The sequence below is a fragment of the Pogoniulus pusillus genome, chromosome 28 (assembly GCF_015220805.1).
Source record: "Pogoniulus pusillus isolate bPogPus1 chromosome 28, bPogPus1.pri, whole genome shotgun sequence".
Taxonomy (NCBI): Eukaryota; Metazoa; Chordata; class Aves; order Piciformes; family Lybiidae; genus Pogoniulus; species Pogoniulus pusillus.
In genome coordinates, this window is record NC_087291.1 from 18,403,826 (window position 1) to 18,427,917 (window position 24,092).

The 24,092-nt window shown below is 58.9% G+C and overlaps 1 protein-coding gene across 1 annotated transcript in view; it reads right to left on the reverse strand.

The window, feature by feature from the left end:
• Positions 1 to 49: 49 nt before the first annotated feature.
• Positions 50 to 24,092, reverse strand: part of LOC135187831 (phosphatidylcholine translocator ABCB4-like) — a 29,837-nt gene continuing 5,794 nt past the window's right edge. Inside the window, exons 7-27 of the mRNA XM_064166866.1 lie at positions 22,383 to 22,507; positions 20,247 to 20,418; positions 19,836 to 19,949; positions 18,657 to 18,767; positions 17,482 to 17,607; positions 17,178 to 17,381; positions 16,671 to 16,841; positions 15,010 to 15,171; positions 13,143 to 13,310; positions 12,028 to 12,174; positions 10,977 to 11,081; positions 9,353 to 9,430; positions 8,489 to 8,572; positions 6,996 to 7,199; positions 6,675 to 6,775; positions 6,237 to 6,377; positions 5,213 to 5,369; positions 4,061 to 4,258; positions 3,327 to 3,533; positions 2,638 to 2,784; positions 50 to 1,755 (exon numbers count right to left, since the gene is read on the reverse strand). Coding sequence (XP_064022936.1) covers positions 1,549 to 1,755; positions 2,638 to 2,784; positions 3,327 to 3,533; positions 4,061 to 4,258; positions 5,213 to 5,369; positions 6,237 to 6,377; positions 6,675 to 6,775; positions 6,996 to 7,199; positions 8,489 to 8,572; positions 9,353 to 9,430; positions 10,977 to 11,081; positions 12,028 to 12,174; positions 13,143 to 13,310; positions 15,010 to 15,171; positions 16,671 to 16,841; positions 17,178 to 17,381; positions 17,482 to 17,607; positions 18,657 to 18,767; positions 19,836 to 19,949; positions 20,247 to 20,418; positions 22,383 to 22,507 — 3,129 coding nt within the window. The 3' untranslated portion in view covers positions 50 to 1,548. The remainder of the gene's footprint in view (positions 1,756 to 2,637; positions 2,785 to 3,326; positions 3,534 to 4,060; positions 4,259 to 5,212; positions 5,370 to 6,236; positions 6,378 to 6,674; positions 6,776 to 6,995; positions 7,200 to 8,488; positions 8,573 to 9,352; positions 9,431 to 10,976; positions 11,082 to 12,027; positions 12,175 to 13,142; positions 13,311 to 15,009; positions 15,172 to 16,670; positions 16,842 to 17,177; positions 17,382 to 17,481; positions 17,608 to 18,656; positions 18,768 to 19,835; positions 19,950 to 20,246; positions 20,419 to 22,382; positions 22,508 to 24,092) is intronic.

Sequence of the window (24,092 nt, forward strand, 5' to 3'; positions counted from 1 at the left end):
CAGCTCAGTTCTGGGAGAGGATCTTGGGGCCAGAGGAGCTCGCAGCGGGGTGGGAGGTGCTCATTTTGTGGGTTCTTTTCCCCTCTGGTGCTTTGGAACTTTTCATAGACTCATGGAATTCTTTGGGGTGGAGGGGACCTGAAGGATCTCAGCCCACCCAGGAACCTGCTCTGGCAGAAGGGTTGGACCTCGATGGCCCTTTGAGGTCCTCGCAAGCCCTCTGTGTGGTGCTGTGGTTTCTGTGAGGCAGCTGTGCCTGGTGGGCTTAAGCTGAGGGCTGGACTCTGAGTTGAGAGGTGTTTCCCAAGCAAACCACTTCTCTGATTCCAGGGTGACTTTTATTGCTCCAGCTCTGCCTGGCAGTGACAATCTTTCACCCCTGGGCCGGTGGCGGCAGGGAGCAGGGACTGGCTCTGACCTCTGGTGGGGAGCAGCTTGGAAGCTGCTGCAGGGTGTCACTTATCTGCCTTTATTCTTCTCCACTCTCCCTGACTTCCTGTGGCTTTCTGGGAGCACAAAGATCCTGGCAGAAGTACAGGAACAGGGAAACTGTTCCGGCAGGGGTCTCACTGAGAGAAAGGCAGCTGGGGTGCAGAATTTTCTGTTCCCAAAGGAGCTGAAGACAGCAGAGTGCCCACAGAGACCAGAGGGTCGAGAGCACAAGTGGGCTCTCCGTGCCCCCCTTGCCAGGAGCAGAGCAGGCTGGGTTCAGAGATGTGCTGCCAGGGTTCTGCCCTGTGCACCGTGTGGGGCTGAAGCACAAAGTGCAGTGGACACTCGGTGCAGGGAATGTGGGAGCAGTGCAGAGGGGGCTGCAGGGCAGGGGGGTGGAGCTGGGCAGGCCCAATGGCACATGAAGAAGCTCATTCCTCTGAGGGTGGTGGAACAGGTTGCTCAGAGAGGTTGTGGAGGCCCTGGGCAGCCTGAGCAAGTTGGAGCTGTGCCTGCTGACTGCAGGGGGGGTTGGACCTGGGTCACCTCTGAGGGTCCCTTCCAGGCCAAGCTGGTCTATGATTCTCTGACAGGCACCATTTGCTTTTCAGCCTCAGACTCCAGCAGAGGGGTGGCAGGAGCTGGCTGCACACACTGGTGCCTGGACAGGCCAAGAGCAGGAGCCAGGCTCTGGTGCTGAGCCAGTTGCTCATCCCCACAGGAGTCCTTTTCCCCTTGCTCTGGGTTTAGACCTGCTCTCCAGATCCTTCACCAGCTGCAGGGCTCTTCTCTGGACCCTCCAGAGCAGCACCTCAATGTCCTCCTTGGACTGAGCACCCCAAAGTGGCACACAGCACTCGGGGGTGGAGGCCTTCATGCTGCAGCCTGGCAGGCCAGCAGAGCCTTGCACGGCTGTGCAGCCCTCGGGAGGAGCAGCTGTGAGGGCCTGTGCTGTGCGAGAGGGAGGTCTGGGGTCAGCTGAGTGTCCTTGAGCTCTTCAGTCGTGCTGGGCTTGAAGGAAGCTGTTTCCAGGCCCTGCCCCAGCCGTCCTGCGGCATCCTCGGCAGCAGGCTGAGGCCAGCGGTGCAGCTGCCCTGCAGCAGCTGCTGCCCAGCCTCAGACGTTGCCTGAGCCGCTCTGCACGTTGACCATGGAGTGGTAGATGCCCTTGAGCGCCAGCAGCTGCTGGTGGGTGCCCTGCTCCACCACCCTGCCGCCGTGGATGACGGCGATCTTGTCTGCGCTCTGGATGGTGGAGAGGCGGTGAGCGATCACGATGCAGGTGCGGCCTGCCCGCGCCTTGTCCAGGGCCTCCTGCACCACCTGCAGCCACAGACCAGGCCTCAGCTGGGCACTGCTGCAGCACACGGCCTGGCAGGGGCCTTCCAGCCCCAAGCCCCTGCCACGGCCACCCGCACCTCCCAGCAGCCCAGCTTGGCCTTGAGCACCCCCAGCCTCCAGCTAGGAAGGTTCAGGACTGGAGAGCAAGGGGAGAAGCAACACACAAAGGCTGCAGCAGTTTGCCAGGGGCAAAAGTTCCCTGGCAGCACCCTCAGACCTGTAGCTGCTGCAGCCTGTGCCTCCTGCTCCAGCTCTGGCAGCACTTCTCCAGCTGCAGCCTGCAGCGCTGCAGGCAAACCAATGCTGCTTGGAGCTGCCTCTGCCACGCAGACCACAGGCTGACAGCATGGCAGGGGCTGGGAGGGACCCAGAGAGATCACCCAGCCCAAGCCTCCTGCCAGGGCAGGACCATCCAATCTAGCTCAGGGCACACAGGAACACATCCAGACAGGCCTGGAAAGGCTCCAGAGAAGGAGACTCCACAGCCTCTCTGGGCAGCCTGTGCCAGGCTCTGGGACCCTTCCAGGCAAGAAGTTCCCCCTTGTGCTGAGCTGGAGCCTCCTGTGCTGCAGCTTCCATCCACTGCTGCTTGTGCTATCCCAGGGGGCAGTGAGCAGAGCCTGTCCCCCCCTCCTGACCCCAGCCCTCAGAGAGTTACAGACATTGCTTCCATCCCCTCTCAGTCTTCTCCTCTCCAGACTAAGCAGCCCCAGGGCCCTCAGCCTCCCCTGCCAGGCAGTGCTCCAGACGCAGGGCACTGAGAGCTGTGTGGGCAGAAGTGAGACCTTTGCCTGTGTCTCTTCGGGTGCCAGAGGTGGAATGTGAGGCAGGCAGGGAGCGCCAGGCTGGGCAGGGCTCAGTTACCTTCTCGCTCTCGGTGTCCAGCGCAGAGGTGGCCTCGTCCAGCAGCAGGACGCGGGGCTGGCGCAGCAGCGCGCGGGCGATGGCGATGCGCTGCTTCTGCCCCCCCGACAGCTGCGTGCCCTTGTCCCCCACGCGGGTGCTGTACTTCTGCCGGGAGGCAAGCACAGGGATGAGCCCCCCCAGGGCTTTCTCTGCCCCCAGCCCGCAGCCCTCCCTGCCCTTCTCGGGACCTGCTCCAGCTCCTCAGTGTCTTTCCTGCAGTAAGGGCCTCAGAACTGCCCCCAGCACTCCCTGACTCCAGCTGTGGCCTCCCCAGTGCTGAGTGCAGGGCACAATCCTGCCCTGCTCCTGCTGCCCACACCACTGCTGATCCAGGCCAGGCTGCTGGTGTCCTTCTTGGCCACATGGGCACCCCCTGGCTCATCTCCCGCTGCTGTCACCCAGCACCCCCAGGGCTTTCTCTGCTGGGCACTTCCCAGCCACTCTGCCCCAAGCCTGCAGCCTCCATGGGGTTGTTGCGCCCCAGGTGCAGGACCCAGCCCCTGGCCTTGCTGAACCTCCTCCCATTGGGCTCAGCCCATGGGTGCAGCCTGACCAGGTCCCTCTGCAGACCAACCCTGCCCCTCAACTCAGTGCCGCCCGAGAGCACCCCTGGGAGCAGCTGAGCGGGTCCCTTGTTGGCTGCTTGCCTTGGGCAGTGACTCGATGAAGGAGTGGATGTTGGCCTCCCTGGCCGCCTGCTCGATCTCCTCCTGTGCCACCTGCCGGCTGTTGTCCCCGTAGGCGATGTTCTCTGCGATGGTGCAGTCGAAGAGGATGGGCTCCTGGGACACGATGCCCAGCTGTGCCCGCAGCCACTGCACGTTCAGCCTCCTCGCGTTTCGCCCGTCCAGGAGCTGGGCAGGCGGGAGGGAGATAATGTAAACCGCCAGCGCCGGGACGGTGCTTGGGTTGGGCTGGTGCGGGGTGGGGAGGGTGTTAAGGTAGTGGTATTAAGGCCTGGAGCAAGCTGGGCTGCTGGGAGGTGTCCCTGACCCATGGCAGGGGGTGGGAACTGGGGGGGCTTGAAGGTCCCTTCCCACCCAGCCAGTTCTGTGAGCCCATGAATGGAGTCAGTGTGTGCCGTGAGGCTGGCACTGAGACTCACAGGTTGCCTCTCTGGCTCTTCTGGAGCCCCCTTCAGATCTTGGCAGGCTGCTCCAAGCTCCCTCTGGAGCCTTCTCCAGGCTGCCCAGCCCTCCCAGCCTGTCCCTGGCAGGGAGCTTCTCCCTCCCTCTGCTCATCTTTGTGACCTCCTCTGCACCCTCTCCAGCAGCTCTGTGTCCTTCTCATGCTGGGGGCACCAGGACTGGCTGCAGAGCTGCAGCTAGGGTCTCTGCAGAGCAGAGCAGAGGGGCAGGCTCCCCTCCCTCGGCACACTCACCATTTCTCCACAGAGGGGATCATAGAACCTCTCCAGCAGCTGCACCACAGTGCTCTTCCCACAGCCACTGCTGCCCACCAGCGCCAGGGTCTGGCCCTTTTCCACCTCCAGGGTCAGCCCTCGGAGCACCTGGACCTCGGCTCGCGCGGGGTAGTTGAAGGTCACCTCTCTGAACTGAATGTTCCCATCGAAGGTTTTCTGAGGGACGACAGCAGAGGCAGGGCAGTGGTGAGGCTCACTCAACAGCTGAGAAATGGCTGGGAAGAGTGTTCAGAGAGGAGAGCAGGGGAAGGAGTTTGGAGCTTCAGGCTTCCTTCCCCCCCCCCCCAGCCCAGCTTGATGTGCAGAGAGAAGCTCCTGCAAACCCACAGCTCCTCTCCTGCATGCTCTGCCCTGCAGCTCTCTGCCAAAACCCTGTCCCCTGAACAGAGTCTGACAGCTTCTCTCACACCACCTGCTGAAGGAGGGGCAGAAGGAACAGTAACTGGAGGTGGCTTTGCAGGGGCCTGCCTGATCCTTGCCCTGTTCTTTGCTGGTGGTGGGTTTGGTTTTGTCCTTAAAGCTACCGAGCAGGAGCTGCTCCCTTGGCACACAACCAATCCTTCTGCTCCAAGAGCTGCTCTGACTCATTCGCTGCCATATCAACGGCCTCAAGTTGCAGCAGGGCAGCTTCAGGGTGGGTGTCAGGAATGACTTCTTCCCAGCACTGAACAGGCTGCCCAGGGAGGTGATGGAGTCACCATCCCTGGAGGGTTTAAAAGCTGCCTGGATGCAGTGCTGAGGGCTGTGGTGGCTCAGCAGCAGTGGTGTGGTTGTGAGCTCTGGGTGGTGATCTCTGAGGTCTGCTATGGTCCTGAGCCTGTTTCCACGGACTCCCACAGGTGTTTCATCACAAGGCAGGTGAGGATTCAGCAGCAGAGGGCAAAGCAAAGCTTAACCCCAGGTTGGCTGGGTGAGGCCCAGTCAGGGCTGCTCCTCAGCAGCTGTGCTGGAGGTGGAAGGGAGAAAGAGCAAACCAGGCCTGAACTGCAGCTGAGGCTGTGCTGCTGTTCTCCATGCTCTGCTGCTGTGCCCCATACCAGACTGCTGAACCTCATGTCCTGCTGCCATGCCCAATAGCAGGCTGCTGTGCCCCACACATTGCTTACTCACAGGCTGCTCCCCATCCTCGCTGTAGCTGTCTATGGCTGGGACCCTCTCAAGGAGCAGGAACAGGTGGGCAGCTGACATCTTGGCTTTGGCATAGTCTGGGGTGAAAGAGGTGCTCTGCCCCAACGCCATGGCACCGAAGACAATAGCTGAGAACACTCTGTGAAGGGCAAGAGCAGACAAGGCACTGGCAGAGGGGGGCAAAGGGCAGCGAAGCTCTGATGGGCAGCTCAGGGCTCAGGTCCGTGCTGCACTGAGCGTGGCTGCTGCAGGGTCTGTCTGCTGCCCCCTGCCTACAGCTGGCACGGGGCTGGGGCTGCTGCAGGCTTTCTCCCTTGCTTAGGAAATGCAGTTTGCAGGTGGAAGAGTAGCACTGGAGCAAGGCTTGGCAAGGGGGGAGCAACTTGCTGGAGACAACAAGCTTACAGCAGGAAACACTCAGAGAAGCTTTTGCAGCTCTGTCTGGGCACTTTCCAGACTGGAAATGCTTGCTGAACCTTTCTCCTGCTCTTCACCTCTCCTGGCCCAGGGTTCATCATTTCCTCACCTCAGTTCCACTTCTTCCTTGCTCCATTTACCTTTTGATCTGGTCCCCTTAAGCACCCTGCAGCTAAGCTGTGTCATTCTCTCGTTAAAGAAACCTCTTTGGCCATGGAAACAAGGAAGGGTTTTGCTTTGCCTGTCCTCTGGACACCTCCCATTTAGCCTGGGCAACCTGGCGACGAGGGAACCAGTAGAGAAGTAGCTAAAGACAAGCTGGCAGCATCACTTCTGGCCTGGGAGGAGGGGAAGGGGGAGTGGGATGAGTGGCAGGCAGAAGCATTTGCTGATTATTCCAGATCATAGGTTCCCAGAAGGTGCTGGGAGGTGGAAGGGACCCTGAAGATCATCCAGCTCCAACCCCTCGCACGGGCAGGGACACCTCCCGCTGGAGAAGGCTGCTCAGGACCTCCCTCATGACACCTCCAGGGATAGCAAACAGCACCTCCCCCATGGAGAGGGAGCAGCCTGAGCAAGAGACACTTACAGCAGCACATCTTTGAACCTCATGTGTCCATTTCTCACCAGGTAGGCAGCAAACCTGAAGCAGCCAGCGTAGGTGAAGTACATAATGGCTTGGGTGAAGGCAAAGGTCAGGCCAAAGATGTGAGCTTTCCTCACAGAATTCCTGCAACAGAGCACAGCCCTGCTCACCACCAGCCCTGCTCAGCACCAGCCCTGCTCACCACCAGCCTGCAGTGCTCAACAGCCTCAGAACGGGCTCCAGAGCTCACCCAGTCCAACCTCCTGCACTCAGCAGGGGCATCCTGCACGGGAGCAGCTTGCTCAGAGCCATTTCCAGCCTCAGCCCGAATATCTCCAGGGATGGGGCCTCCACCACCTCCCTGATTTAGCTTCTCGGTGTTAATTTATCTCTGCCTGCCAAAAGGCTGTTTCCTCCCCCTGGAGAGAAGCTCCCTTTCACCTGTGTGCTGCTTGCAAACTCTGGCCATACATCAGCTCAAACTTCCTCTCCTGGGTCAAGCTGACCACGGTTCGGATGTTCTCGATGGCCTCCGAGGCGATCTGCGGTGGAGAGCAGGCACTGAGCAGCAGAGGAGCCGGAGCAGAGGGAAGGCTGCCAGCACGACCCAACAGCGGGAGCAGGGCAGCAGGAGAGGGGCTGCAGAGCTGCTGGGAGCCTGCCGGGACGCTAAGGCCACCACTGCGGCAGAGCAGCACACCGCAGCCCTGCGCTTCCTGGGGGCACTCTTGCCCCGTCGCCACTGTCACTCCCTGAGCTCACCTTTCCTGCCATCTCCAGGTCCTTCCTATGCTTCTTTGCATGCCCTGCAAGCATCTTCATCTGGATGATTCCTGTGACAGCAATGATTGGCACCACAGCTAAGAGCAGCAGGGTCAGCTGCCAGCCATGGATCAAGGACAGGACAATCCCCGTGCCCAGGTTAGCCACGTTTTGGGCAACCAGTGCCAGTCTGGAGCCTGTAGCCTGGAAAAGAATGGAAGAGGCACAAATTCCTCTGCTCTTCTTGAAAAGCAGGCAGGAAAAGCTTGTGACCTAAACAAGACAGGCTTCTGCAGGGGCTCAGTCTGGTCTGCAGAAGGGGGTGCTTGGCTCTGCTGTGCAGCCCACGCAAGCCTTCCCTACCTTAGCTTCTACTCCGCCTCCTCCTCTGCTCCCATCTACTCATCCAGAGCCCAGGCCTCGCTTGCAGGTTTGGCCCAGGAGAACACAGCAACGTTTCCTGCAGCTCAGCGTTTGCATGCAGGACCCTGGCGGCAGCCCTGGGCTCTGGCGCACAGCACGGCCCGGCCTGGGGGCCTGCAGCACCATGGGCTGCTCGCTGCAGGGGGAGCAGAGCTCACACCGAGGCACACACCCCAACATTTGCTTAACCTTTGCAGCACTGAGAATGGAAACACAACAGCAGGCAGGCTGGAGAAAGAGCTTCAACCAAACACCCTCCTGCAGAGCTCATTTTTCCTGCTGCTACCAGAGCTAAAAGCAAAGCTCTGTGCATAAAACCCTCAGATCTTAAGAGATGCCATTGGTGTGTGGCACAACATCCACTGCTGCTGACTAAACAAAGCTTTAATGACCACACCTCTGGTCTTTCGTCACTGATAACAGCTCCAGAGGGTTGCAGCCTTGGGGGTGCAAAGGGAATGTTGCTGTCTGCTACTACTCAGGATCCCAGAAGGGCTCAGGCTGGGAGGGAGCTCAGAGCTCAACTACTCCAACCTCCTGCCATGCCCAGGGACACCTCTCAGCTAAGCTCAGCTGCTCAGGGCCTCATCCAGCCTGGCCAGCAGCACCCCCAGGCAGGAGGCAGCCACAGCCTCCCTGGGCAGCCTGGGCCAGGCTCTCACCACCCTCACACTCAACAACTTCTGCCTCAGCTCCACTCTCCCCCTGCTCTGCCTCAGCTCCAAACCATTGCCCTTGGCCTGGCTCAGATCCCCTCAGCACAAGTCCCTCTGCAGCCTTCCTGCAGGATGCCTTCAGGCACTGGCAGCAGCTCTGAGGTGCCCCTGGAGCCTTCTCCTCTGCAGGCTGCACCCCCCCAGCTCCCTCAGCCTGTGCTCAGGGCAGAGCTGCTGCAGCCCTGGGAGCATCTTTGTGGCCTCCTCTGGCCTCACTCCACAGCTCTGTGTCCTGCTGCTGGGGATAGCAGAGTTGGGGCAGGGTTGGAGGTGAGGTCTGAGCAGAGCAGAACCCAGCCTGTGGCTGGCTGCCTGCTGAAGCAGCTCTGGGCAGTGCCAGTGCTTGGTACTTACTCCTTTCACCTGTGAGGCATCGCTGGCAAGCCTTGTGATGAGTGCTCCAGTGCTGTTCCTGGGATCATCAAACCAGCTGATGTCCTGCAACACCAGGGGAAGCTGTTATGATCTGGAAGGGTTCACCTGTCTGGGCTACAGCAGAGAAGTGACCCAGGCTGGGTGACAAGGAGGGACACACACTGTGGGTCCTCTCCAGCCAACAACAAATGCAGCAGGTCCCAGAGCCACACAACTCTCCGGCTTGGAAGAGGTCACCCAGCCCAGCCAGCAGCCCAGCCCCACCAGGGGCTCTGAACCACAGCCCCAGGTGCCATGGCCACAGCTTTCTGGAACCCTTCCAGGCATGGGGACTCCACCACCTCCCTGGGCAGCCTCTGCCAGTCCCTGACCACTCTGGCAGCAAAGAAATTGTTCCTCAACTCCAACCTAACCCTGCCCTGGCACAACCTGAGGCCATTTCCTCTCATTCTGTCACATCCACACTCAACCACTGCACACCAGGAGTGATTTGTGTCCATCTTTACACCCCTCCCTGGGACATCCTGTAGCAGACAGCACAGAGGCTCTTGCTGCCATCCCAGCCCAGAGCACTTCAGAACCAGGAGCAGTGCACTGATAAGATCCAAAAGCTCATCCAGAGAACCCAAAATCAATTAAATACTTTTAAAACCATTTAAAACCTCTTCCTGGCCCTGGGATGAAGACTCAGTCCTGGCAGGTTCTAAGCTGAGCTGAAGCAAGCAGTGAGGCATCTCTGGGGGCAGGACTGCAGCAGGGTAAACGAACACAAAGAGCATTTCTGGCACGTCAGCAGGGGAGCATTCCTATGGCACCAGCAGGCTGCAGATGGGATGGGCTCACCTGCCTCAGGATTGCTCTGAATGCCATGGACCTGAGCCTCATGGTAAGGATTTCTCCAGCTTTGCCAAAGGTGAAACCCTACTTGGGGAAAAAAAAACCCAACCAAAGAAAACCAACCAAAGAAAACCCAGCCAAACAAAAAACCCAGCCAAACAAACCCAGCCAAACAAACCCAGCCAAACAAACCACCCAACCAAACAAACCACCCAACCAAACAAACCCAGCCAAACAAAACCCCAGCCAAACAAAACCCCAACCAAACAAACCCAGCCAAACAAAAACCCAGCCAAACAAAACCCCAACCAAACAAAACCCCAACCAAACAAACCCAGCCAAACAAACCCAGCCAAACAAAACCCCAACCAAACAAACCCAGCCAAACAAAAACCCAGCCAAACAAAACCCCAACCAAACAAAACCCCAACCAAACAAACCCAGCCAAACAAAAACCCAGCCAAACAAAACCCCAACCAAACAAAACCCCAACCAAACAAACCCAGCCAAACAAAAACCCAGCCAAACAAAACCCCAACCAAACAAAACCCCAACCAAACAAACCCAGCCAAACAAACCCAGCCAAACAAAAACCCAGCCAAACAAAACCCCAACCAAACAAACCCAGCCAAACAAACCCAGCCAAACAAAACCCCAACCAAACAAACCCAGCCAAACAAACCCAGCCAAACAAAACCCCAACCAAACAAAACCCCAACCAAACAAAACCCCAACCAAACAAAACCCCAACCAAACAAACCCAGCCAAACAAAAACCCAACCAAACAAAACCCCAACCAAACAAAACCCCAACCAAACAAACCCAGCCAAACAAAACCCCAACCAAACAAAACCCCAACCAAACAAAACCCAGCCAAACAAAAAACTCAGCCAAACAAAAAACCCAGCCAAACAAAAACCCAGCCAAACAAAACCCCAAACAAAACCCCAACCAAACAAAACCCAGCCAAACAAAACCCCAGCCAAACAAAAACCCAAGCAAGCAAAAACCCAACCAAACAAAAAAACCCCAGCCAAACAAAAAACCCAATCAAACAAAACCCAACCAAACAAAAAAACCCCAGCCAAACAAAAACCCAGCCAAACAAAACCCAACCAAACAAAAAAACCCAGCCAGCCAAGCTAAAACCCAACCAAGCAAAAGCCCCACCCAAGCAAAAACTCAACCAAACAAAAACCTCAACAAAACCAAACCCCAACCAAGCAGAACAACCAAACACAAACCCCAACCAACCAAAACTCAACCAACCAAAAACCCCAAACATGCAAAAAAATCCTATCCAAGCAAACCCCAAACACCCAAAAAACCCTCATCCAGCGAAACCCCCCCTGCCAGCCAAAAAACTCAAGCAAAGAAAGCCCCAGGCAGCGCTGGCACTGCAGGCTCCTGCTGCCCAGGCTGCGCTGAAGCTTGGCCCCTACAGCCAAGCCCCCATGCTGGGGACGTGGGGGGCAGCCTGCAGCACCGGGGGCATCTGACAGCTTTTCCTCTGCTCTGCCCCTGCCTGGCAGTGCAGCCACTGCTGCATCCCCTCTGCTGAGCAGCAGGTGTGGAGAACTCGGCAGAGCTGAGCCGGGGGCCAGCAGCAGCTGCAGCCAGCAGAGCTTACCTGGAGGAAGCAGGTGATGAAGGAGATGAGGCCGAAGCCCAGGAAGAGCAGGGCATAGGTGCTGTTTGTGCCCCTGATGGCAGCCTCTCCTTTCTCCACAAACATCTAGCAGACAAGAAACCTGAGAGTTCTCCTCCTGAAGGTGCCCTGCAAGGATGCCCTCTCACACCCACTCTGGCTCTCCTGCACTGCCAGGCCCACGAGAAGGTTCATCGCTGGAGCAATACAGAACCATGGAACCGTTGAGGTTGGAAGAGACCTTTGAGATCAAGTCCCACAGCTCACCCTGAGCTCACAACCCCACCAGTGCTGCTGAGAGCCACTGCCCCTAAGCCACAGTCCTCAGCATCTCCTGTAGGGATGGGGACTCTGCCCCCCAGGCAGCCTGGGACGGTGCCTGAGGCCCCTTGCTGGGAAGAAATCGTTCCTGATGTGCAACCTGAGCATCCCCTGGCAAGACTCGAGGCTGTTGCCTCTTGTCATGTCCCTCGGTGCTGTTTGACACCTTTCCAACAGTGTGCTCTGGCAGAAAACGTTTGCCAAGCCCACTCAGTGCCACTCCAGTGTCTCTTGCTGGAGAGTGGAGCTTCATTTTCCAGCTCTGGGCACGGAGCTGCTCGGAAATTCTCTTTGTAATGCAGAGTCTGCTCAGCAGTCTCAGCTCTCAGCCCTTCCATCTCACTGCTTTTTGCAGTGCCAGGCTGGGAGCCTCCACAGCTGCTCTGGGCAGCCTGTCCCAGTGCCTCCCCACCCTCCTGGGCAGGAATTGCTTCCTCACAGCTCATCTCAGTCCAGCTGCTGCCAGTCTGAAGCCATCTCTTCTCATCCTGTCACTCCCAGCCCTTGTCAAAAGTCCCTCCCCAGCTCTCCTGCAGCTCCCTTCAGGTCCTGGCAGGCTGCTCTGCTGCTCCCTGCAGCCTTCTCTTCTCCAGGCTGCACAGCCCCAGCTCCCCCAGGCTGTGCCCAGAGCCTCGCTGCTGCAGGGCTGCCCAGGGCGTTAGGAGGTGCTGGCAGGAGGGGAGAGCAGGCAGCGAGGCTCTGGGCTACTGACCCCGATGACGTCGGAGATGATGACGGAGAAGGAGGGCTGCAGGGCGCCGTTGACCACTGCACACACACTGCCCACGGCGAAGTAGGGCCACTCGGGCTGGCTCAGAGCCAGGATCTTCAGAAAGGAAGCTGGAGGTAGGTTTGTGTCCTGAAATAAAGGGCTTCCATCAGGATCGACAGCATGCACCAGTGCAGGGAAGGGAGGAGGCCACCGGCTTGTGGAGAGTCCTGAGTCCATGGTGGGAGGCTCAGGGGGGAGTGAGGGTGGTGAGAGCCTGGCCCAGGCTGCCCAGGGAGGCTGTGGCTGCCTCCTGCCTGGTGGTGCTGCAGGCCAGGCTGGATGAGGCCCTGAGCAGCTGAGTCTAGCTGAGAGGTGTCCCTGGGCAGGGTGGGGAGGCTGGAGCAGAGGAGCTCTGAGCTGCCTCCCACTCTGAGCCCTTCTGGGTCTCTGTGAAGTATCAAACCACAGAAAGGTAACTCCAGCCCGGGGCAGGAGGCTGTTTCCACAGCACTCTGGGTGCTTTGTCCAGCTTGCAGCAGGCACTTGGGCTGCCCTCCCACCTTTCCTTCGCAAGTCACTCCCTGCTGCCTGGGATCAGTCTTCCTTATCCTGTTAGTTATGGCAAACAAACAGGAGGAGCACAAGCAGAAGGGCAAAACCAGACCTGCTGTACTGCTCTGAAAGTTGGTGCTTTATTCTGTCAGGGCAGTGAGGGCAGGAGCCTGACTATGCCAGGCTCCCAAAGGGGCACCCACTCCATGCCACCTGCAAGCACCACAGCCAACAGCTGGTCTTTGTCAGCAGAGTCACAGACTGCATTGGGCTGGGAGGGACTCTCCAAGCTCAGCATTTCACAGCCCTGGAGCAGCTTGCCCAGAGTCTCCTTCACTGGAGACTTTCAACCCCCCTGGATGTGCTCCTGTGTGACCTGCCCTAGGTGATCCTGCTTTGGCAGGGAGGTTGGACTTGATCTTTCGAGGTCCCTTCCAGTTGCTAACATCCTGAGCCTGGCCCGCAGGGACACAGCTGCCATCAGAGCCCAGGACTTCCAGAAGCAGCTGGGCAAGCTCTCAGGGGAGGGAAGGTGTGAGAGGTGCAGGGCTACAGACACTCACAGGCTGAGCAGCTTTAGCCCCAGGCTGATCACTCTGCCCTCGGCCCCTCCTCATGCTTTTGCGAGTGGATTGTCTCTTGGGTCTGCTCAGAGCTGCTCCCGCTGGAGCACCCTCGGGCACAGCTGGGCCATCTCCTTCCTCCTCCGACAGATCCTCAGCTCCTGATGCCTGCAATGAGACAGCATTGGCGGTGCCAGAGGCTGGCTGGGGCCATGCTGAACTTGGATTCCAAACTGAGCAACGGTCCAGAGCCCAGGCAAGTCCTGAGGCTTCGCTACTGCCAACCTTGCCAAGGCATGGAAGCTTGCAAGCAAGGAGACGTTTTAGCCACATGCTCATTAGTTGTGTCCCAAAAGCATCCATGAGAGTTAAATAAGTGAAGAGAGGCACTGGAGAGCCTCTTCAGAATGCAAAAATGGTATCAGAGAGCCTTAAGGAGAGTCAGAGAGTCAATGAGAATCCGTGTTGGGGTTGGAAGAGACCTTTAGGGTCAAGTTTAACCATCAGCCTCAGACCACCATGGCCACTGGACCATGTAGTCAAGTGCCAAGTCATAGGACCATAGAATCAGTCAGGGTTGGAAGGGACCACAAGGGTCATTTAGTTCCATGTCATGGCCAGGGACACCCTACCCTAGATCAGGCTGGCCAGAGCCTCATCCACATGTTTCTTGCACAGCTGAGAGTGTTCAAGAGGGAGCCATGAAGAAAAGAAGCAAACCATTCAGCTCCCAAGTTAGGGACAAAGAGAGAAACAGTTTGAGGAGTTGGGGAGCCAGCTTGGGAGGGACCAATGCCTGAGTGACAGAAGTGGAGGAGCCTGAGCCACCCGGGGGCAGGTGCTTTGCAAAAGGGTTTGCACAAGAGTCTGAGTTCTCACAGTGAGGGTGGGAGGCCCTGGAGCAGAAGGGTGTGGAGTCTTCATCCCTGGGGCGATGCCAGACTCAAGAGGGCATGGCTCCAAGCAACCCACTCTGACCTCAGAGCCCGCCTGTGCCTGGGCGTTGGACTGGATTAGCCAGCAAGGTCCTCTCCACTCGGAGTTCTCTTACTCTGTGACTTGAGAAAGACCTCTGGGGTTCCATTGGCACGGGCCCCCCACAGCAGGGGCTGGGAACTAGATGGTCCTCCAGGGCCCTTCCAACCCAGACCTGCTCAGGGCTCTCTGATGTTGCTCACTATGATTTTTAATTAGCACTCCCAGGGCAGCTTTCTCCTCGGAGCTGCTCTAATGAGGAGACACTGCAAAGCTGGAGGCCCCTCAGTTTGGTTAGCTCACAGAGTGCATCGTCTTGGAAAGGACCCTCCAAGCTCACCTTGCCCAGCCCCTGCTCTTAGCAGGGACAGCTCCAACCGCAGCAGGCTGCCCAGGGCCACATCCAGGCTGACCCGGAATGTCTCCAGGGATGAGCCTCCACCACCTCCCTGGGCAGCCTGTGCCAGTGCCTCTCACCCTGGCTGTGCAGAGCTTCCTCCTGCTGCCCACCCTAACTCTGCCCTGCTCCAGCTCCAAACCATTGCCCTCAGCCTGCCCCCACAGCCCCTTCTGAACAGTCCCTCCCCAGCCTGCCTGGGGGTCCCCTGCAGGTACTGAAATGCAGCTCTGAGGTCCCCCTGGAGCTTCTCTTCTCTGAGCAGCCCCAACTCTGCCAGCCTGTCCCTGTAGCAGAGATTCTCCAGCCTCTGCTCGTCTTGGTGGCCTCCTCTGGCCCCACGCCAGCAGGTGATGTCCTGGTGGTGAGGGCTCCAGAGCTGAACACAGAGCTGAGCAGAGCAGAGCTGAGCAGAGCAGAGCAGCAGTGAGAGAAGCAGAGCTCAGTAACACAGCAGCTGGCAGAGCTCCGAGCAGCTGCCGCTGGAGAAGCTACCTGCATGCTGACGAGCTTGTAGTAGATGCCCTTGAGCTCCATCAGCTGGCCGTGAGTGCCCTGCTCCGCCACGGCTCCCCCGTCGAGCACGGCGATGCGGTCGGCGCCGCGCACGGTGGGCAGGCGGTGGGCGATGACGAGCGTGGTGCGGCCGCGCCTCACCTGCGGACGGCAGCGCACAGCCCTCAGCATCCGCACCCGCCCCAGCCTCCTGCCCGAGGCATCCTCCTTGCAATACAGGGAAGGGCAAAGGGCCGTTGGAGAGCTTGTCCCGCGTGGAGGGGCTGCGGGCCCGGGGGTTGTGCAGCCTGGAGGGGAGGAGGCTGGGGGACATCTCACTGCTCTCTACAGCTACCCGAGGGGGCGTTGAGTGAGGCTGGTGCTGGCCTCTTCTCTCAAGTAACTGAAGACAGGACAAGAGGAAATGGCCTCAAGCTGGGCCAGGGGAGGCCTCATCCAGCCTGGCCGTGGACACCTCCAGGGAGGGGGCAGCCACAGCCTCCCTGGAGCATCCTGGTGAAGCCTGCAGAGAAATGTGGTCTGCTCCAGAACTGGTGTAAACCTTTGCTAGAGGAACGTGCTCAGCACCTTGGGGAAGGGGGAAATGAGAAAAGGAGGACAGATAAATGCTTGGTACACACAAGCTTAGCTTGGTCTTGCTTCACATCAGCAATCTCAGAGCTGGTCTAGTCTGAGCAAGTCCCTGTGGCACGCTGTGCCAGGGAGAGCAGCAGGCAGGCTCATTTCACCACTGACTTATTTTCAAGGCAGGTGGGAGAGGTGAGAGGCCAAGCAACTTGTTCAAACCAGCTGTGGAAGTGTTATAATGCAGCAGCCAGCTGGGAACCCACTAAATGTGTCTCCATCAGCAGTTCTCCACCAGGCCATTCATGGGGCATGAAGTGGGAGTGAGCTCCGTGGGCTGTGACAGTGATGGCAACCAGCAGCCACTGGCAACAGGGCACAGGGAGCAGCTCCCACTGCAGGCAGAGGCATCTACACACCCAAGTGAGGATGAGGGACTAAAGCAACTCTGGAGATGAGAAAGTAGCTTCTGTTGTCTGGCTGAGAGAGCTGAGGCTGTGCAGCCTGGAGAAGGAAAAGGCTGCAGGGAGACCTCAGAGTACCTGAAGGGGCTGCAGGAGAGCTGGGGAGGGACTTTGGACAAGGGCTGGCAGCACCAGGATGAGGGACAATGACACTGAGCTGGGAGAGGAGAGACAGAGCTCAGATGGGGAAGAAATTCTTGCCAGTGAGAGTGGGGAGGACACTGGAACAGGTTGCCCAGGGAGACTGTGGATGCCTCCTCCCTGGAGATGTTCAAGGTCAGGTTGGATGAGGCCTGAGAGGTTGGAAGGAGACCTTTGAGATCATCAGGTCCAACAGCTCAACAGCTGGCCTGGTGCTCACAGCCCCACCACTGCTGCTCAGTCACCCCCACTCAACCACAGCCTTTAGCACCACATCTCCTAAGCACCCCCAGGCATGGGGACTCCACCAGCTCCCTGGGCAGCCTGGGACGGTGCCTGAGGAGCCTTGCTGGGAAAACACTGCTCCTCACCTCCAACCCAAAACTGCCCTGGCACACCTGGAGGCCTTTCCCTCCCGCCCTGCACGTGAGAAGAGCCCAGCCCCACCTCTGAAGGCAGAGCAGCACCGACCTTGTCCAGCGCCGCCTGCACCACCGCCTCGCTCTCGGTGTCCAGGGCCGAGGTGGCCTCGTCCAGCAGCAGGATTTTGGGGTTGCGCACCAGAGCCCTGGCGATGGCGATCCTCTGCTTCTGGCCGCCGCTCAGCTGCGCCCCTCTGTCTCCAACCAGGGTCTCGAACTTCTGCAAGGCAACCGCAGGCGCTGCCGCACGGCTCGGGGCGAAGCCTTTCCCCGCGGCAGGGAGGGCAGGCAGAGGAAGGGCTCAGCGCCGCCCCCAGCCCCGCCGGCATCTCCTCCTCGCTCCCGCCCCGGCCCCTGGCGGGTGCCTGCCTACTGCGCTGCGCCCCTGCGGCTCCAGCAGCTCCGCAGCGGCTCAGCAAGGCAGCACCTGCAGCGCTCCAGGGGGCACCGCTCCCAGCGGCTCCGGGGAGGCTCCGCAGCGCTCTGCAGGCTCAGAGCCTCCCTCGGCGCCGGGAGGCCCGGCAGGAGGGAGGCAGCAGCAGGGCTGTGTGCTTACGTTGGGCAGCTTCATGATGAAGTCGTAGGCGTTGGCCTCCCTGGTGGCCCTCTCGATCTCCTCCATGCTGACGTCCTGCCGGCCGTAGCGGATGTTCTCGGCGATGGTGGTGGCGAAGAGCACAGGCTCCTGGTTCACCACGCCGATGGCCTCCCGCAGGTACCGCACGTTCAGGCTCCTGACGTCCTGCCCGTCGATGCTCACCTGGGCACGGGGCGGAAGCAGCGCTGCTGGCTCGGGTGCCAGGGCAGCCTGTGCCCGGCCGCCGGCGGCAGCGGCGCAGGCGTCTGCGCGGGGACCTTACCGTGCCCTCCCTGGGGTCGTAGAACCTCTGGATGAGCTGCACGGTGGTGCTCTTGCCACAGCCGCTGCTGCCCACCAGGGCCACTGTCTGCCCACTGCTCACCGTCAGGTTCAGGCCCCTCAGGATCTGTGCAAGGGAACCAGAGGCGCAGCAGTGAGGCAGAGCGGCGGCGGCAGGCTGGGGGAGCCCCAGACACCAGCAACATTGCGCCAGAGACCCTCAGCTACTAAGGGAGAGGAACTGCGTGGGAAGCCATGGGAGGCCTGGCCTGGACTTTATGGAGCTCGACTGCACTGCGAAGCTTCTTCCTGCTGCTCATCCCTTCAGCTGTGGCATTTCACATCCAAGTGAGGGTTTGTTTCCCGTGCAAGCTCATTTGCACCTGCCTGCAGCAGATGCAGGTTGGTGGTGGAGATGCCACACAGCAGTAGCTGCAGGTGTAGAAGAGCTTTTCATCTCCTCTTACACTCTTGTTGACTTACTGCAACTTTTCTTACTCATCTCCAGTCTCAATCTGCCTCAGGACTTCCCCAGCCAAGAGCTCTCCCAGCAGTCACCTCCCTTGCAGGGACAGGTTCAGCATTGCAGCTGCAGTGAAGGAGCTGCTGGAGCTGCTGCCAGCTTCCCAGGGGAGTCCTTTGCCCAGAGTTGGGGGTGACTCTGGTAGATCACTGTGGTGCCAGGACGTTTTTACTCAGTTAAACCAAGCATGGCCCCAGTGAGTGAGGCTTTGTCACCTCCAACTTTTTGGCTCTTAGGGGACATTTCCCAGAGCTGTGTTTTGCTTTCAGGGTTGGCTCTTAGTGTAATCATAGAATCAGGCTGGAAGGGACCAGAAGGATCAGCCAGTTCCACCTCTCCTGCCATGGGCAGGGACACCTCACACTAGATCAGGCTGCCCACAGCCTCATCCAGCCTGGCCTTAAACACCTCCAGGGATGAGGCTTCCACCACCTCCCTGGGCAACCCATTCCAGGCTCTCACCACCCTCATGCTGAAGAGCCTTTTCCTGACCTCCCACCTGGAGCTAATGGCCACATCTGAGAGCAGCTCTTGAGCAAGGCAAAGCTTCCCATGGTTTCCAGGACTTGGAAAAACAACTAAGTGATAGGAATTGTTTCTCTGTGAGGCAATCAGGCTGCCTCAGATGGGATCTACATCACCTCCATGCATACCTCAGCATCTGGCCTGGCAGGGTAACTGAAGTGGACGTTTTGGAATTCTAGATCCCCCTGAATGTGCTTTGGTTTGTGCCCAGCACTGGAGGAACTGTCAATCTGAGGCTCCTGTGCAGAGAAAAAGGGGGGAAAACTCATTGCTTCGATTCCTAAGCACACTTCAGCATGCCACAGCTCCCAGTAATGCCACCAGACCACAGGGCACAGCAGGCAGCACTGCAGAGCAGCTGCCACTGCTCAGAGATGCCTGAAGCTGACAGTCACAGAGTCATGGAATCCTCTGGGTTGGAAAAGCTCTCTGAGTCCATCCAGTCCAACCAGCAGCCCAGCACCACCGTGCCCACTGGAACAGTGCAACAGTTCCTCTGTCTTCCTTAACCTCTTCTGGCTACAGGCTGCCAGAGCTGGGGCTGTGCAGCCTGGAGAAGAGAAGGCTCCAGGGAGACCTCAGCGCTGCCTGCCAGTGCCTGAAGGGGCTACAAGAAAGCCAAGAAGGGACTTTTCACAAGAGGTTGTTCTGATGGGATGAGAGGGGACAGGTTGAAGCTTGAGGAGTGCAGGCTGAGACTGGAGATGAGAATGAAATTCTTGGCAGTGAGGGTGGAACAGGTCACCCAGGGAGGTTGTGGCTGCCCCCTCCCTGGAGGAGATGAGGCCCTGAGCAAGCTGTGCTGGTGGGAGGTGTCCCTGGGCATGGCAGGGGGCTGGATGATCTTCCAACTCAAAGCTTTCCATGACTCTCTGAACTGTCAGCCAGAGCAACAAGTGGTGGGGATTTGGAGTTGCATCTGCCTCACTTCCTGACTCCGTGCCATGATTTAGCTGCTTCTGCAGCATCTGGCACCGTGCCAGGCAAGGTGTTCAAGTGCCATGGCACAGGGCTGCTGAGCTATGATGCCAGGCAGGGTGTTCAAGTGCCATGGCACTGGGCACAGGGCTGCTGAGCTGTGGTGCCAGGCAGGGTGTTCAAGTGCCATGGCACTGGGCACAGGGCTGCTGAGCTGTGGTGCCAGGCAGGGTGTTCAGGTGTCATGGCACTGGGCAGAGGGCTGCTGAGCTGTGGTGCCAGGCAGGGTGTTCAGGTGTCATGGCACTGGGCAGAGGGCTGCTGAGCTGGTCCCCAGCAGCAGGCAGGTGCTGCCAGCGTGGGCTGGCAGACGTGGCAGGGCTACTCACGCTGTCAATGACGCTGAAGATGGCATAGGCAGCTCCGCGCGCGTTGGCGAACGCCTCCATGCTGGGGGCAGTCTGCCCCACGCCAAAAGCTCCCAGCAAGATAGAGAAAAAGACCTGAGCAGAAAACAACCACCACAAACAGCTCTAAGTAATGCGGGGGGGGAGGGGGGAGACAGCCAACGCCACAGCACCAGAGTGCAGCGCCAGGAGCTCCTGGCTCTCCTCAGCTGGGTTCGTGGCAGTGCTGCAGCTCCATGTGTGCGAGCAAGCCCAAAGCAGCAAGGGATGGGAATCTTGGGACACAAGGGAAGCACCCATGGGACAGAAGGGACTCGAAGTTCCTTCTGCCACAAGTGGGGCACAGGAAGGGTGTAAGTGACAGGCACTGCTCAGCTGCTGGAGGATACAGACCGTAAAGACTGTCCCGATGGTGTAGTCATCGGAGAGGATCAGAGTGGTGCCGTACCAGAAGGCCAAGGCGTATGAGGAGTAGGTCAGGAAGAAAGCAATGCCCATGGAAATGTTGGCTGAAATGGCCTTTTTGATGCCAAGGCGCTTGGCATCTTCTAACCTTCTCTGGTATCTGAAAGAGACACACAAAACAACTCCTGGAAGGGTTTGGGCTGGCAAAGCCCTCTGAGTTCTGCCAGTCCAGCCGTGCTCTGACCCTGCCAGGCTGGGGCTGAGCCATGGCCCTCAGCACCACAGCTCTGCCTCTGGAAACACCTCCAGGGATGGGCATTCAGCCACCTCCCTGGGCAGCCCCTGCCAGGCTCCGAGAGCCCTTTCAGTCACGAAGTTTCTTATCACCTCCAACCTAAACCTGCTCTGGGGTAACGAGGCCATTTCATGAGCCAGGTCGACCAGAACATAGAGGAAGAGGAGAGGCTGAGGGAGCTGGGGGGTGCAGCCTGCAGAGGAGAAGGCTCCAGGGGCACCTCAGAGCTGCTGCCAGTGCCTGAGGGCATCCTGCAGGAAGGCTGCAGAGGGACTTGTGCTGAGGGGCTCTGAGCCAGGCCAAGGGCAATGGTTTGGAGCTGAGGCAGAGCAGGGGGAGAGTGGAGCTGAGGCAGAAGTTGTTGAGTGTGAGGGTGGTGAGAGCCTGGCCCAGGCTGCCCAGGGAGGCTGTGGCTGCCTCCTGCCTGGGGGTGTTGCAAGCCAGGCTGGATGAGGCCCTGAGCAGCTGAGCCTAGCTGAGAGGTGTCCCTGGGCATGGCAGGAGACTGGAGCAGAGGAGCTCTGAGCTGCCTCCCAGCCTGAGCCATTCTTGGACTATGAAGTTGCTCTTCCTTTTCTTGTGTCTGTTCCTAAGCTCCCCACAAGCTACTCCAAAGACACAGAGCAGCTTTTTAAGCCAGTCCCAATGAAGATCTTGCTAAGAGTGGGAGCTCCTGGGCAGCTTCTGGGGTGAACTGGGAAGTGAGGTGTAGGTACCCAAAGGAGCTGGGCAGCAGTGGTGGCTGGAGCCTGCAGCGGGGGGTGGCCAGAGCATACTCCTGTGTTTTCTGTGGGTGCCACCATGGTTATTGACCTCTGAGCCTGAAGTCCTCCTGGCAGTGTTTGTGGTGGTGCTGGTTTGTGCTTTGATGACAGATCAAAGTGCTGGCAGGAAGGTCAGGCCATAGAATGCCACAAATGATTGCATCTGCATGACCTTGGCTGCTGACCCCCCTGCTCTGCTGGGCTCTTTTTGTCATGCCTGTCTTGTTCCTTACACCTCACACTGGATTTCTGGGAGCTGTAAGATTGGGCCCCCCTTGGGAAGGGGACTGCACCTCTTTGTGGTTTAGGATGCTTTGGGAAGCTGATAAAAGAGGAGACAAAGCAACAACAGCAGCACAGCAGCAAAGAGAAACCCCTCCAAATTCTCCTTGGTCACCCTCCTGGAAAGAGCTTGAGTCATAGCCTCACAGATTTAACCAGGCTGGAAAAGACCTCGAGCTCATCCAGCCCAACCTAGCACCTAACCCTTCTGATTACCTAACCCATGGCACTAAGTGCCTCATGCAGCCTGCTCTTAAACACCTCCAGGGGTGGGGACTCCACCACCTCCCCAGGCAGCCCATTCCAATGCCAATCACCCTTTCCATGAAGAACTTCTTCCTTACATCCAGCCTAGACCTGCCCTGGCACATCTTGAGCCTCTATCCCCTTCTTCTGTCCCTGGCTGCCTGGCAGCAGAGCCCAACCCCACCTGGCTACAGCCTCCCTGCAGGCAGCTGCAGGCAGCAATGAGCTCTGCCCTGAGCCTCCTCTGCTGCAGGCTGCACACCCCCAGCTCCCTCAGCCTCTCCTCACAGGGCTGTGCTCCAGGCCCCTCCCCAGCCTTGCTGCCCTTCTCCAAACACCTTCCAGCACCTCAGCAGCTCTCTTGATTTGAGGAGCCCAGAACTGGACACAGCACTGCAGGGGTGGCCTGAGCAGTGCTGAGCACAGGGGCAGAAGAACCTCCCTTGTCCTGCTGCCCACACTGCTCCTGAGCCAGCCCAGGATGCCATTGGCTCTGCTGCCCACCTGGACACACTGCTGCCTCCTCTGCAGTCTCACCTCTCAATTTCCTTCTTCTGTCCTCCAAATGCTACCACAGTTCGAATTGCTGCCAGGACCTCTTCCGCGACAGCTCCGGCGCGCGCGTACGCAGTCAGCTCTTTGTTGGTGAAGGCAGAGATTATCTGGGTGCAAGCAAAGCATTTTGGCTCTTGACTGCAGCAAATCAGGAGCCCAACGCTGCCTGAGAGCCCTTAACTTGCTGTATGAGTTCCCTGCCCACTCCTTCATCAGAACCCACATCTGGGTTCCAAGGCTTGCTGAAGGTCCTCCAGCCCTGCACTGCAGAAGGCAGCTGGGTGAGGAGCATGCATCTGCCCTGCTGCCAGCAGAGGAGGAAGGCTTTGCAGAGCCTCCATACCTCCACGGGGAGACCTCTGCCTGAGATCCCTAACACCCAAACACTTGCTCACCACCACCAGGCAGTTCTGGCTTGTGCCTGCCAAGCATGGGCACACTTCTGAGCCCTGCAGACATCAGCACGAAATTCTAGACAGCTTTGGCTTGGAAGGGACCTTTAACATCATCCACTTCCAAGCCCCTGCCACGGGCAGGGACACCTTCCACTGCATCAGGCTGTCAAAGCCTTGTCCAGCCTGGCCTCGAACACCTCCAGGGAGGGGATGAGCACTGTCCATGGCAGGAGCTTGGAACTAGATGAGCTAGAGGGAGACTGAGACTGGAGATTAGAAAGAGACTCCTGCCAGTGAGGCTGGGCAGACACTGGCACAGGTTGCCCAGGAAGGCTGTGGCTGCCCCCTCCCTGGATATCTTCAAGGCCAGGCTGGGTGAGGCTCTGAGTAACTTGGTCTAGTGGGAGGTGTCCCTGCCCATGGCAGAGAGCTGGAACTGGATGAGCTTGAAGGTCCCTTCCAACCCAGCTCACTCCGTGGTCCTCAGGTTAGGGTCTGCACATATTATATAGGGTTGAGGTTTTCACCCTAGCTGAAGGGGCAAGGCTGGGCAGTTGCACTGAAGCTTGGTGGCCACTTGGTGCTGCAGAGCCTGGTGGCCCTTTGGAAGTCCTCTCTGTGCCCATGGAGTGTGTCTCACTCCTGGCCTGCTGTTGCCAGTGGGTCCCTGGGAGTTGAGCAAATGGCACAGGGATGTTCTGGAGCAGAGTTCATGGCCTGGCCATTTCTGGCCACGTCCTAGTTCTGTCCCTGGGGACAAAGTCCTCCTCTGCTCGGAGGCCAAGCCCACAGAAGGGCCTTATCAGAAACCTGATCCACTGCAGGTCCCTGCCAGGACTTGGTGTCAGTCACCTGGGGCGACCGCAGCCTCACCTCGCTCGTGTGTTTGTCCTGACAGCTTCTGCTCCTGCTGCTGCAGCTGCCCTGGAGCCACGCAGGGGGCAGAGACCTGCACACGCTCAGCACCGCACAGCTGCGCCCACGGCAGGGCGCGGCGAGGCTGCAGCTCTGCAGCGTGGGCAGGCACCTCCTGGCACTGCCTGCACCGGCCCCAGGGCAGTGGGCACAAGCTAGACCGCAGGAGGTGCCACTGGAGCTTCAGGAGAAACCTCTGCTCTTGGAGGCTGCTGGAGCCCTGGAGCAGCCTGCCCAGAGGGGCTGTGGAGTATCCCTCCCTGGGGAGACTCTGACCCCCCTGCCGTTGTGCTCCTGGGCAAGCTGCTGTGGGTGCCCTGCTTTGGCAGAGGGGCTGGGCTGGATGGTCTCCAGAGGTCCCTTCCATCCCCACCAGGCTGGC